Raw genomic sequence first — 14,003 nt, 5'->3', positions numbered from 1 at the left:
AACCAGAGCCACCATCAATTAGAAAGGAGCTGCAGACAGTAGAGTCAGTGAAGGGAGAAGCAGCTCATCTGGAGTGTGAGATCACAGGAACAGCTCCCTTTGAAATCAGCTGGTTAAAAAATAAGAAAACCATCACCAGCGAGCAGAGATATAATATTATCTCACAGGAATCTTTGGCAAGGCTGGAGATCCAGTCCTTTGAAAGTGCAGATGTTGGAGATTATCAGTGTGTCATATCCAACGATGTGGGCAAAGTCACAACTAAGGCCCTAGCTAAACTTAAAGGTTAGTAAACCTGAGCTTCAACTGATATTAATGAAGTTTAATCTGATGCTTTGAACCCAGTTGTAACCCAAAGTGTGTTTTTATAGAGCCGCCATCTTTCTCAAAGAGAGTTGAGAGTGTCACCACAGTGTTGGGAAGTTCAGTGAAACTACAGGGAACCATTAAGGGCTCGGCTCCCATCACTGTTAAATGGATGAAAGATTCTGACATACTGAGAGATGATGATCCAAATATCAAGATGGTGTTTGAGAGCAATGTTGCTAGCTTGTCGATAACAACAGTTGCCATCAGTCACGGTGGCAAGTATTCCTGCCAAGCTGAGAACGAGGCTGGCCAACAAAAATGCGAGGCAGCCTTGACCGTGCAAGGTTAGAGGAAATCTTTACATTATGGATACTCTTTACCTCCAATGTTGAGGCTCTTGTGTCTTAACTCTTACATTTGTATAACTAACGGGTCTATCTTATCCCAGAACCTGCCAGAATCATAGAACCTGCAGAGTCCATTAGTGTGACTGCAGGAGATTCAGCCACTTTGGAGTGCACGATTTCTGGAAGCCCAGACCTGAAAGTGAAGTGGTTTAAAGATGGAAAAGAGATGATCAGTGGACGGAAATATAAGATGACTCTGAAGGACAATATTGCCAGCATGAAGATTCTTACGGCCGAGAAAGGAGACACTTCAGAGTACAAGATGGAGGTGTCCAATAAAGTTGGGAAAGACCAGTGCACATGCTCAGTCACTGTCTTAGGTTTGTCCTTGGTTTCTGCTTCTTTGACCTTCAATAATGCTTTTTCTGTTTTATGAGGAAAACATGGAAAGTTTCAGGTTACAGCTTCTTACTTCAAGGACTAATAATTACTTATTTCAAGTTAAAGGAAAGATAGCTGGACCCACTGTAACATAATGGGACTCAAATTTAGCTAGGGTGGTTTTACTGTAGACACAGTTGAGAATAAAGGCAGAGAGGGTAGTGTAATTTAATTCTGGATTTTATCTCAGTGATTGATTTTATTCGACAGATTGAAGCTTCGTTAATGCATGAGATGTTTTTTCTTTGACAACCAGATCGGACAATGCCCCCAACTTTCACCAAGACCCTGAAAAGAGTCGATGGTAATGCCGGTAACAACGTTTCTATGGATTGCAAGGTGTCTGGGTCCCAGCCCATGACCATCTCTTGGTTCAAAGATGACAAGGAGATTTTTTCTGGTGCCAAATTCCAGCCAGAGTTCAAAGACAGCTCTGCAACACTGAGGATTATTCGGCTGGAGAAGGCCGACTCTGGAGTTTACAAATGCAAAGCCACCAACTCAGCCGGCTTTAAAGAAACCAGTGGCACGCTCTACGTCAAAGGTTAAGAGTGCTTCGCCTTTTTGCTTACATTTGTTGAAAACTATCTCTGAGTGGTTTCATGCTAACATGAAATGCAAACTTTGTTCTGTTTATGGCCTCCAGAGCCTCCAGTGTTCACCTTGAAACCAGACAATCAGGATGTTATACCAGGAACCACAGTTTCCTTCAAAGCAGCCTTCACTGGAACAGCTCCTTTGGCTGTTAAGTGGTTCGTAGAGGAAAAGGAGATTGTCACTGGAAGTACATGTTTCATAAAGAAAGATGCCTCTTCAAGCTCTTTGGAGCTCAACTCTGTGAAACCCAGTGACTCTGCTAAATACACATGCCAAGTGTCCAATGATGCTGGAAAGGTGGACTGCACTGCAGTCCTCTTTGTGAAAGGTGCCTGTCTTCAGTACTGTGTGCAGCTGCATCAAAATGTCCTTACATTCTTAAGTAACATGTCTTTCAGCGCTAACGTAATGTCTTCTGACTGATAATCAATGTTAACCTCTTTTCTCAGAACCTCCTGTGTTTGTGAGGAAGCTCGAAGCTACTAAGCTTATGACCAGCGGCAACTCAGCCAGGCTGGAGTGCAGCGTGACAGGCAGCCCGGTCATCAGTTTTAAGTGGTTCAAAGATGAGATGGAGATCAGCTCCAGCGCCAAATACAAAATGGCTTCCACTGACTTAGTGGCATCTCTGGATATAGTCACCTGTAAAGTAGAGGATAGTGGAGATTATGTTTGTGTGGCCTCCAGCGTGGCTGGCACTGACCGCTGCAGCAGCACACTGACCGTCAAAGGTTGGTTTGGTTTACTTGACGTTTTGGTGAACATCCTGTGTCACGTGTGGAGTCCTGTGTGAAGTCAGGTTTACTCTGCTGACAAGCTGTTGTTTTCTTCTAGAACCGCCAGTGTTTGTTCGTAGCTTGGAGCCCAAAGATGTGGTCAAAGGTTCTGAGATGATGCTTGAGGGCCAAGTCTCTGGTTCAGCACCTTTCACTGTGTCGTTTTATAAAAACACCAAGCCAGTAAGGAATGACAAGAGACACAGGATCACTGTGAAAGATGACCTGATAGCCCTGCAGGTGCTGGCTGTAGAGGCAGGAGACGTGGGTTTGTACCAGTGTACAGTTGAGAATGAGGTTGGAAAGGTCTCCTGTGATTGTCAGGTGACACTAAAAGGTTGGTTTAGATGCTTTGTTAATTTCTTCCCGTTATAGATTAACTTTATTTTCACAAAGTTAGTACATAGATCCCTCCCTGCTCATTCTGATGTGGCGCCATCCAGCGATTATTCCTCTCATATTTAGAAAAAAAAAAGGAGAAACCTTACGAAAAGTTCAGGTGTATGAAGCATAGATAACAAAGCTCTGTCTACCGTTGATTGGACAGATCTCTACCATCTTGGATTAAAAAATACCAACTGATAAGTTGTCAGATTTCAAAATCTTGTCTGCATAATTTTGAGAGTAAAAAACTTCTCCTGGATATGCTTTCACTGTTAGTAAAATTATCCACAGTGTAAAACATTCCCTTGGATCAGGACTTTGCAGATGAAGCTGTTAAACATGATGTCACTCACCAGTGCTTTCTGATTGGTCCAAGTTGTGTCAAACTCAGCCGAGCCTGAATCAAAGAATGAGTTGGTGGGGATAAAGTATGACTTTGAGAGGCTTATATTCAGAAAAAAAACAATAATATTATATAACACTTTCCTCTCTAGAACCACCTTCGTTTGTCCGAAAGCTGGAGAACCTCAGCTCTTTGGTGGGCAGCGAGGTGTCTCTGCAGTGCACTCTGAAGGGCTCAGAGCCCATGACTGTGGCCTGGATGAAAGACAACCACGAGGTCAAAGAGGCTGAAAACATTCACATTACATTTGAAAACATGACCGCCCTGCTGCTCATCACCAATTTACAGAGCAAACATGCTGGCAAATACTTGTGCCAGGTGCAGAATCAGGCCGGGAGCCAGACATGCTCTTCTGTTCTAACAGTCAAAGGTTGGTTACTCATAAACTCAGATTTGAATAGTTCTGATGTTTCCTTCCTTATCAACTCAAGAAGTCACAGAGTTAAATGCTTCCTTTGGAGAAGCTTGAATGCTACCGATTCATTGTCGACTATCCTGTTTGGCCGGTATTTGACATATTTCCATTTGGTTCCTTTTTGTTGGTGATGGATGAACCATTGACCCGTAACAGCTCAGTACAAACACACAGGAAATCTTGAGACGTCATGAGTTGATAAGAAGCAAAGTCAGACCAAGAATCTTTAGTCTGTAATTGAATGCAGTTCTTATTTCCTCACTGTGTAAGCTATCCGGTTTGAGGTTCATTGCTGACTGCTTTCTTTGACATCTCAGAGCCAGCTAAGATCACAGAGGAGGCCAAGTCCATCAGTGTGACTCAGGGAGATCCGGCCACACTCGAGGCAAGGTTCTCAGGCACAAAACCCCTGAAGGCAAAATGGTTAAAGGCTGGCAAAGAGCTGACGTCAGGCCCGAGATATAAAGTACAAAGCACAGACACCAGCTCTGTGCTCAAGATCATCAGATCTGATAAAACTGACAGTGGCGATTACACCTTTGAGGTTTCTAATGATGTTGGCCAAAGCTCCTGTGAAGCCACGCTCACCATCCTCGGTCAGTTCTTGATGTGAACCCCAGAACTTTCTAATTAGTTTGTTTTAATCTTACTTTAAACGTCGCTGCTCACCTCTTCTTTCCCTCCGTGTTAGATCAAATCATTCCTCCATCTTTTACAAGAAAACTGAAGAAAACGGAGGGTATCAAAGGATTGTTTGCTCATCTGGAGTGCCTTGTGTCTGGTTCCCTCCCAATAACCATTCAATGGTACAAAGATGAGAAGGAGGTCCAGACTGATGACAAACACAAATGCACATTTTTTGAGAATGTTGCTTTTCTGGAAATCTCGGATCTGGACAGTAAAGATAGCGGCAACTACACCTGCCTGGCTAAAAACAAAGCAGGATCCGTCCAGTGCTCTGGGATCCTGTTTGTCAAAGGTTTGGAAACACTTAGTTTTTCTGCTATTTTAAGACAGTGAATGTGTCTAAGCATTACACAACTAAAGCTTTAACTCATTTGTTTTCTAGAACCACCATGCATTGTTGAAAAGCCTGAATCCATGAATGTGTTGCCTGGATCAAAGGTCCAGTTTAATGTCCTGGTCTCTGGCACACCACCTCTAACCATCAAGTGGTTTAAAAACAAGAAGGAGGTTTTATCCAGTGCTGACTGCTCTGTGGTCAAAGACAACACCTCCAGCACTCTGGAGCTCTTCTTTGCCAAAACCTCCGACTCTGGAGACTTTATCTGTGAGATCAACAACGATGTGGGCTCCACGTCATGCCAGGCCACACTCTTTGTCAAAGGTTATCATCCTTCATGTGAAACTGAGTTGATAATTACGTCTCTATCCCTCTGTTGTTGCGTTTATTCTAAATCAGATTTATTTCCTTTTGACTTCATACTGACTCTTCACTTTCTGATGGAGAGTACTTCTCAGACTTGGTGTTTTTTACCAAAACTTTGTTGTACCAAGTATTCTGTAGGACTTTCCTTGCTCCGACTACCCTGCTATGTTTTGTAGATGAAGGTGGACTGCTAAGTCTTTTAGTGTCCATCTGCATCTAAAGGATAAAGTTCAATCTTTTGAAGACAGTAATGTTCACATTGGTGGTAGAGATCATTGGTTCATGGTCCCACCATTAAGCCTCTGCAAAATTAGCAACAAAGGCGAGACATTACAGGGGTGAAATTATCCTGTATCATCAAAAAAAACGGGACTGCTGAAAGCTGAGGGTGCTTCAGGCTCTTTGACATTCAGGCAAGGCTCATTTAACGACTCCCATTTGACCGTAACCACCGTTAGCATGCTAACGACCCACAGAGATGAAACTTCTTGAATGACTTTGGATCGAGCATTGATTTACAGTAACCTGGATCTCAGACAACCTTCACAGATGCCCTGTTTAAACTCTAAGCAACATTTGGATGGAGACGTGTCGTCAACTCAAAGATCTATATTCTTATTTATATTTCTCCGTTGTTGTTCTGCTGATGATGACGTCTACTATTCTACTTTGTTTCTCAGAGCCTCCAAAATTCACAAGAACCCCAGACCGTTGTTCTGTGGTTCGTCCTGGTCAGGGTAAATTGTTTGAGTGCCAGGTGACTGGCACACCTGAGATAGACATCTACTGGTTTAAGGAAGGGTCTGAGGTCAGCCCCAGTGATAGATTCAAGATGGCATTTGTTAACTCTGTTGCAACTCTTGAAGTCTGCAGAGCAGAAACCAAAGACACTGGGCTCTACTACTGCGAGGCTCGCAATGAGGCTGGCAGTGAGAGCTGCAGCATGGAACTCAGGGTCAAAGGTCAGTTTGTCAGAGGACGAGATGTTCAGTCTGTAAGAGTTTTATGAATATATTTGGAAGCAGTGGTTCCTCGAACAAGGGAGAGGCAGAATCACTTGGATTATCTGCTTTTGCTCAAAGATCTGCACAGGCTTTGTTTTAATTTTGAGTTTTATTCTACCAAGTAAAAGATGAGAAGGCAGTCAGATTGAGAAATGTTGCTTCCAAATGAAAATAAAGCACTTATAAAGGTTGATTACTGGGCATAACATTTGTAGAATTTCATAACTTGAAGGGAAAAGGTTGGTAACATTTTGTCTCTCATCTCAGAACCGCCAACATTTGTTAAAGAGCTGGCTCCAGCTGATGTTGTCAAAGGCTCCAGTGCCTGTTTTGAGTGTCAGGTCACTGGGACTGGTCCGTTTGAGATAACATGGCACAAAGATGCAAAAGAGATCAAACCCAGTGCTAAACATGGCTTCTCCCAGACGAACAGCACTTTGGGCCTGGAGGTGCACAAATGTGACAAGGTAGATGTTGGTGAATACCAGTGCACTGTGGCCAACGAGGTGGGAAGCTGCACTTGTAAGACTACACTAAACCTTAAAGGTCGGTCCAACCAGAGAAACATATCAGTATTTTATATTTAATGTGGTAAAAGCTGACTGTTTGACTTTTCAATGGTTGCTCTCTGATAGAACCGCCAACGTTTACCAAGAGACTTGAGAATACTGCCACCGTCCTGGGTAAAATGGCAGAGTTTATGTGCGTTGTCAAAGGTTCTCCAACTCTCTCAATACAATGGCAAAAAGATGATAACTGGATTTTGGAGGATTCAAAGATTGAGAGGAAATTCGAGAACAATGTGGCCACTCTCAGGATTCCTGCCTGTGAGGCTGCTCACAGTGGGAAATACACCTGTCAGGTTGTAAACGAGGCTGGGCAAGAGAAGTGCTTTGCCACCCTCACTGTGCAAGGTATACTTGAGCTTACCTTTCAAATCTCTCAACAGTCTCTATTTGGTTTTAAGTTGTTTGAAACTAAACACATCTGACTTTGCTTGACATTGTAGAGCCCCCTCAGATCATAGAGAAACCTGAGGTTATAAAGGTCACAGCTGGAGATCCAGTCAATATGGACTGCAAAGTAACAGGCTCCCCTGAGCTCAAAGTGAAATGGATGAAAGATGGCAAGGAGCTTCAGTCCATCAGGCAGCACAAGCTGACCTTTGAGAACAACATCAGCAGTCTAAAGATTCAGTCTGTTCAGCGACAGGACGAAGGAGACTATGTCTTCGAGGTGGCAAACCACATCAGTAGCTGCACCTGCAGAGTCAAAGTGATCGTACTAGGTTGGTGTGAAAACATAAACCTCCTCTGATACACGGTGACATGAAAGACAACGTTTAACTGATTTTTTATTCTTTTGAACACAGACCAAGTAATTGCCCCAAGCTTCATCAAACCCCTGGTAAACATGCAAGAGATATTGGGCTCATTTGTTCAGATCTGTTGCAAAATATCCGGCTCCCTGCCCATATCTGTGGAGTGGCAAAAAGACGGGACCAAAATCTCTAGTGGGGTGAAACACAAACTCATTCAACAGGACAATTCTGTGTCCATTGAGATTGAACAGCTAGAAAGATCTGATGCAGGATCTTACTCTTGCAAACTGACCAATGCAGCTGGAAGTTGTGACTGCAGTGGATCCCTCATGGTCAAAGGTTAGACAGTGCTTTCCAAAGTTATCTGTCATACAATCCCAAATTGAAGGTAAGTACCTCTTTAACCTGCTCTTGTTTTCTTCAGAACCTCCCAGCTTTGTAACGAAGCCTGAGTCGCAGGCGGCTGTGCCCAATGCCACAGTGCGCTTCAAAGGCACATTCAAGGGAACGCCTCCCTTTACTATCAAATGGTTCAAGGATGACACAGAGCTCATGACTGGGCCCACATGCTTCACAAAGCTGGACGGACTGTCCTGCTTCTTAGAGCTCTTTTCAGTGGGTGTCACACAGAGTGGAGTTTACTCTTGCCAAGTCAGCAACGATGCCGGCTCTGTACGCTGTAGTGCAGACCTAACAGTCAAAGGTTGGATTGAAATCTTCTAAATGAACTCTTGTACAGCAATCTTCATCGCATTCTGTCATCTCTGGGGAAAACTAGTCCCTCTCTGTTGCATTGTTCAGCTTTGCAGCCCTTTTCCAGTTATTACGTAAAGTGTTCTCCTGCTGCAGCTTCATATCCAGATGTGTCTGTTGCCTTTGTATTGAACATGCAGTCCCAAGAAGCATCCTGTTGCTAACCCGTCATTGTCAGCATATCACTGCTTATCTCATCACCTCATCTCCTGCCATTCATAACATCTATCTGAAGTGACCCTGAATACCTTCACCAGCTAACATTCCTGTATTTTGGCTTTCAGAACCGCCTGAATTTGTGCTGAAACTCCCTGCCACTAAATTTGTGAGGCAGGGAGAGTCACTCCGTCTGGAGTGCAAAGTCAGTGGCACAGCCCCTCTCACAGTGACCTGGTACAAACATGACACCAAGGTCACAGAAGGGGGCAACTACAGGACATCATTTGTTGACTCAGTAGCAGTCCTGGAACTGCACTCTTCGAGCTTTGATGATGATGGAGTGTACACCTGTGAAGCTCAGAATGATGCTGGCAGTGTCAGCTGCAGCACCACTCTTACGATTAAAGGTCAGCCTCTCACTGACTTACTAATCACTGTTCATCATTAACGGCCTGACTCCTGTTGCACTGACTGCTCAGTGCTGCTGTTGTTCAGGATTTCGTATTGTTGTAAAGCTGGAACACGTAACATTTACTAAAGTCCTTCATTCATCGTGGAGTCATGTTCTCAAGTGCTCAGGTCATCAACAATACCTGGAGCCAGAACTCTTTCCTTCTTCATGCCATCGACAAAGGACCAAGAGCTTGTTGGGTTTGGAGGAAATGCTATAAACTGTTGCTGGAACCTTTTTAGATTCTGCAAGTCCTCTGTCAAACAAACAGCAGGATGCACAATCATCTACAGGAACCAGCTTTAGTTTGGTTATCCTTCCACAACCGCTCAGCCGTGTCAACTCATCTTAACACACTTCCATTACTTTGACTCAACCAGATTCACACTTCCATCCTACAATATGGACCCTAATCTTTCAAACTTTTATCTAGGCTGTTGTCCAAAGTCCTTTACTAAAAACCTCCATCTTAGCTTTAACTCTAGCAATCAGTGAATCCACATCAATGCTAACATTCCCCACATCAACCCTGTTAGCATCCCCCAAAACCACTCAGTCAAAACAGATTATTTCAGTCCACTTTAACAACATGATATCTCAATTGTAGCTCTAACAATTCCCCCACAGCAACTTTTCTTTTTTTGATGTAGTTCTATCAAATATTCACAAGTTAGCCATCCAGATTATTGAACACCAAAAAAAACCCTTCTAACTACCTCCTCCCTGATCTGCTCTCTTCACTGTAGTGTCACAACATTCAACATGTATCTTTAACTTATGCATTATAACTAGTTTGCAGATGCTAACCCTTTTGTCCAGACCTCCTTATTCTTCCACAGTAGCTTTGTTATTTCAGCTCAACCTAACACACTTAAACATCACAGTTACTTCATTTATAATCTAACAAAGCACTACTAAAGCTCTTCAGTGTATGCTGTAGCTTTATCAAAGATCCACAAGTAGACTCCAGGTAGGTGGGGCAAAATCTTGTCACAAAGATCCTCTGTCTTTGTTGTAGTTATGACCAAATCCAAATAATTTCTGCTGTTTTAGCTGTAGTTCCAACAGCAGTTCACATTTAATCAGCTGTCTTTGTTTTAGGCTCACCTCAATACTCTTCTACGATTAAACATCATCCACCATAGCTTTATAAATCCCAAACAGAAATCTGCTCTCAAAACTAAATTCCCCATCCTGACTGAGGCTCAGGATCTTCCTGCACAAAATTGAAGTTCCAACGTTTCCCCTTCAGTTCTGAAGTCTCAGCCCCAGTAACAATTTTAAGAGTCTGATACTTCCGTCACAGTTAATCCTTGACCAACTCTACTGACCCTAGTTCCACCTTCACCCCAGAAATCTTAAATTAATCCCCCCCCCCAAAAATACCACTTTAAATCTGTCCTAAGAAACCTCTGCAACTCTACCGCATCAGCTCCGTCAGGTGAACCCTCAGAGCTCTGCCATCTTTGGCTTCACCATGTAAGCTAGCCATCTGTAGCAGGATGCACCAGCTAAGTGCAGCCCACTTTAAATGTGAATTGAGATAGTTCTGAGGAAGAAGCTACGACTTAAATCTTACACCCAGCTCTGAGCAGACGTAAAGTCCTCCAAAAAACACCTGCTGTCCTTCTAAATGGTTGAATAACTCAGAGGATGACGGGGCTCGTCAGAGGTTTGACTGGTTGTTTTAAACCATCAATGTGTTCTTCACACATTGCTAGTGCAAAATACCCATTAGACGTACATGCAGAATTTGATTTGTACTTTCATTTTCCCGTTCCGTAAATGGAGATTATTTAATCTTCCTGAAAATAGAGGACCATTCTATTGAAGGCGTTGTAGTTGACTGTTTCACCACTAAGTGTCACTGTTGGTATTTTAAACTAGCTATAGATTCATTATGACCTTATCTTAATGCTGAGTCATATTTTCCTTCTTGTTGCTGTTTGTTGAAAAACAGGTAATTGAATTTAATTTGTTAGACACAAGAGGAAGCACTGTAACAAAGATTTCAGAAAATATTTTTTCACTGATTCACCGCTGGAATTAAAAACATAACTCATGCAGCAATATTTTGGCTAGCTTGGACGTTACGCTACACTAGTTAAGATACATCTCATGTCCTCATGGTGCAACCAAACAATGACAAAACTTAAGTTACAAAAACATTTTTAGTGTATGGTTTAATGTGGGCAACAAGCCACTGAACCTGATTCCAAACTCCTACCACTCATGACCTGATGAAGACCACAAGCTGAAACGCGTTGGTCTAAGAATAAACCCTGACCCTGACCCTTTAAAACTCCTGTCACTAAAAACCCTGCTAACATGGAAGTAGTTCTAACAAATGTAGAAGTCCACTTTTTTGGTTTTAGCTCCATTTTTCTTCAACAACTGTGACATCTGAAATCATCCCAGTGTACTGACGAGATAGAGCCGCCACAACAGATTCCTTTAACAGCCTTCTTTAATAATGTCACCATGTTAGCTTTATGAAACACTTTGTAGGCCAGCTTTCTAACAAACAGATTCTTCATCATCTTTAACCATTTTAAACAAATATTAACAACTCAAAATTCCATTTAAATCACCATTGACACCAACGTTCCCATTTTAAGTGTATTTCTAACAAACTCTTAATGACATTTTCACTGTTCATAACCGTAGACCCTGAAACACACCAGAATTAATTCACATTTGACAAGTTTATCACTAAAACACTTACGAGTCTGCAGTTTTGACTAACCTCCTCCATGATGTCCTCACCTCAGCTCTTGGTCTTTTGCCGATGCAGGTTGAGACGGCTCGTGAAATGTTACCGTTTCAGCTTCACAATATCATTATGGGTTATTCTCCCATGTTTGCCTTTTATAACAGTTTCCTGATCTCTTTGTAGAGCCACCATCTTTTGTCAAAGTCCCTCAGCCTGTTGAAGGGCAGAAGGGTAAGGACGTGAGTCTGTACTGCGAGATGAGCGGTACAGCTCCGTTCCAGATCACCTGGTTCAAAGACAGGAAACCTCTGATGGAGAGCAGGAAGTATAAGATGGTGAGCGAAGGCAGCTCAGCCACGCTTCATGTCATTGGGATAGAGTCTTCAGACGCCGGCGAATACGAGTGCAAAGCGTCAAACAGTGTAGGAAGTGAAACCTGCCAGACGTCAGTTAAACTCAGAGGTCAGTAGTCCCTGCGAACAGTCTCAAATGAAAATCATAAGTATTAGATTTTCAATGACTTTGGCACCTTGCTGACTTTCCCTTTTGCGCTGTTTCTCTCCTCTCTTCAGAGCCGCCGTCGTTTGTGAAGAAACTGTCAAACATGACAGTGATTCTGGGAGAGGAGGTGACCCTTGTGGCCACTGTTAAAGGCTCTGAACCCATTACTGTGTCCTGGGTTCAAGACAAGGATCACATTCTCAGGGACGGTGACAACAGGAAAATCACCTTTGAGAACAACAAGGTCGCTCTTAAAGTCTTTAAGGCTGATGCAACCACGGCAGGCAAATACACCTGTCAAGTCATAAACGATGCTGGGAGTGTGGAGTGTTTCGCTAACTTGACTGTTCTAGGTTTGTAATCATATAATTCTCTCTTCCTCTTGTAGTTTTTATTTCCTCCTGCAGGTTTGATTAAAAAAAACACTCTGCCCCTTCTATGTTGACTCCAGAACCTGCCAAGATCGTGGACAAGCCCGACACCCTGAGCGTGACCGCCGGTGATATCGCCGCCCTGGAGGTCAAAGTGTGTGGAACCCCAGAGTTGTATCCCAAGTGGTTCAAGGATGGCGTCGAGCTGGCGTCTGGGAGGAAGTACAAAATCTCCTTTTCCCGGATGATTTCCAGCCTGAATGTGCTCTCTGCTGAGAAGGTGGACTCTGGAGAATACACCTTTGAGGTCATGAACGAGGTTGGGAAGGATCTGAGTAAAATCAACCTCACTGTCCTAGGTTGGTCTCTTCTTGTTTTTGGAGTTTGACGATAAGGGCTGGGTATGCTTTGAACATTTTAAAGTAACGCCAACATGACACAGAAGATTTAACTGTAACACCAGGATGACTCTCACGACCCTTTAAAGGGACTACAAAGCTCTCAAATTTCAGACACCTTTGGGTCTTTTTAAAGAGCCCTGAGGTTTTGCACCCAGCCCTGTGAGCAACAGAACATATAATATGCTTGTATTTGTACCACATCTTACTCCTTGTTACCTCTCCTAACAGACAAGATCATGCCTCCAACCTTCACACGGAAGCTGAAGGATTGTAACACAGTCGTTGGAAACGCCGGAGAAATGGAATGCAAAGTGTCGGGCTCGCCACCTTTCACCATCTCATGGTTCCACGACGGGCAGGAGATCCACACCGGACCCAATTATGACATTTCATTTAGTGACAACAGCTGCACGCTCAAGGTGCCCACACTGAAGCTGTCCGACTCTGGAACATACAAATGTAAAGCTGTCAACAAGGCGGGATCCAGTGAAACCTCAGGCTCGCTGGTCATCAAAGGTCAGTCACCACATGCAAAGAAGGACTGAGGGCCGTTCTCAGCTGCTTTATTTATTTATTTATTTTACTGTCAGAGATACAGGCCAACAAGTAAGTTCTCCTCCTGCAGTGTATATCTCTGGGCCAACGTCTGTGTTTATGTTGTGGTCAGCGGTTAGCGATAAGCAACTTTGAGCCAGGATTTTTCGTGTGCTGGGTTGTTTACAGGTCAGTTAGCACCTTAAGCATTGGGCGTGTGTTCATACCAAAAGAGAAGAGAAATTCAGCTCTCCAGGTCTGTCAGTTAAATAAACATTTAATTTATTGGCCCTGAGCAGCGCCCATTCATCTGTTTGTGGTGAGTCTCAGTTTCACTGTATCTAACAAGTCACACTGAAGTCAAGTGAAGTCTTACTGCAGCCCTATGAACCCCAAATAATCATTTTACTGAATGAATTACAGATAACTACATCATGATGCAGATTCATAAAAAGTATGAATTCATGATTTTTTTGGACATGACATTGTCTGTTTATCAGTTAGTGGTGAGTCTCAGTTTCGCTGTAAACAGTGCGTTCCACAGAGGCTTCACTCTGGCTTCCTTCAGCGGTATGAACCTGAAACCTGAAACAGAAAATGTTCCGGGTTTTGGTTCTTTGCAGGAAAAAGGACAGAACAGAGGCAAAATGAAATAAAATCCACAGACCTAGGAATATAGTTTAAGCTGTTATTAATCTTTATAAACATATATCTGCATATGAAAGCAGAACTC

General features: G+C 43.1%; 1 protein-coding gene across 1 annotated transcript in view; it reads left to right on the top strand.

Annotated features, from left to right (window-relative positions):
• ttn.2 (titin, tandem duplicate 2) overlaps window positions 1–14,003 on the top strand; it is a 198,922-nt gene that overhangs the window by 52,706 nt on the left and 132,213 nt on the right. The window contains 22 exon segments of the mRNA XM_034694393.1: window positions 7–285; window positions 372–653; window positions 758–1,036; window positions 1,354–1,641; window positions 1,744–2,022; window positions 2,144–2,425; window positions 2,529–2,807; window positions 3,349–3,627; window positions 3,990–4,268; window positions 4,364–4,651; window positions 4,742–5,020; window positions 5,743–6,024; window positions 6,334–6,612; window positions 6,702–6,980; window positions 7,076–7,354; window positions 7,439–7,726; window positions 7,812–8,090; window positions 8,425–8,706; window positions 11,647–11,925; window positions 12,036–12,317; window positions 12,416–12,694; window positions 12,965–13,252. Coding sequence (XP_034550284.1) covers window positions 7–285; window positions 372–653; window positions 758–1,036; window positions 1,354–1,641; window positions 1,744–2,022; window positions 2,144–2,425; window positions 2,529–2,807; window positions 3,349–3,627; window positions 3,990–4,268; window positions 4,364–4,651; window positions 4,742–5,020; window positions 5,743–6,024; window positions 6,334–6,612; window positions 6,702–6,980; window positions 7,076–7,354; window positions 7,439–7,726; window positions 7,812–8,090; window positions 8,425–8,706; window positions 11,647–11,925; window positions 12,036–12,317; window positions 12,416–12,694; window positions 12,965–13,252 — 6,189 coding nt within the window.

Source organism: Notolabrus celidotus, chromosome 10 (genome assembly GCF_009762535.1).
Source record: "Notolabrus celidotus isolate fNotCel1 chromosome 10, fNotCel1.pri, whole genome shotgun sequence".
Taxonomy (NCBI): Eukaryota; Metazoa; Chordata; class Actinopteri; order Labriformes; family Labridae; genus Notolabrus; species Notolabrus celidotus.
This window is presented reverse-complemented; position numbering and strand designations above follow the sequence as displayed.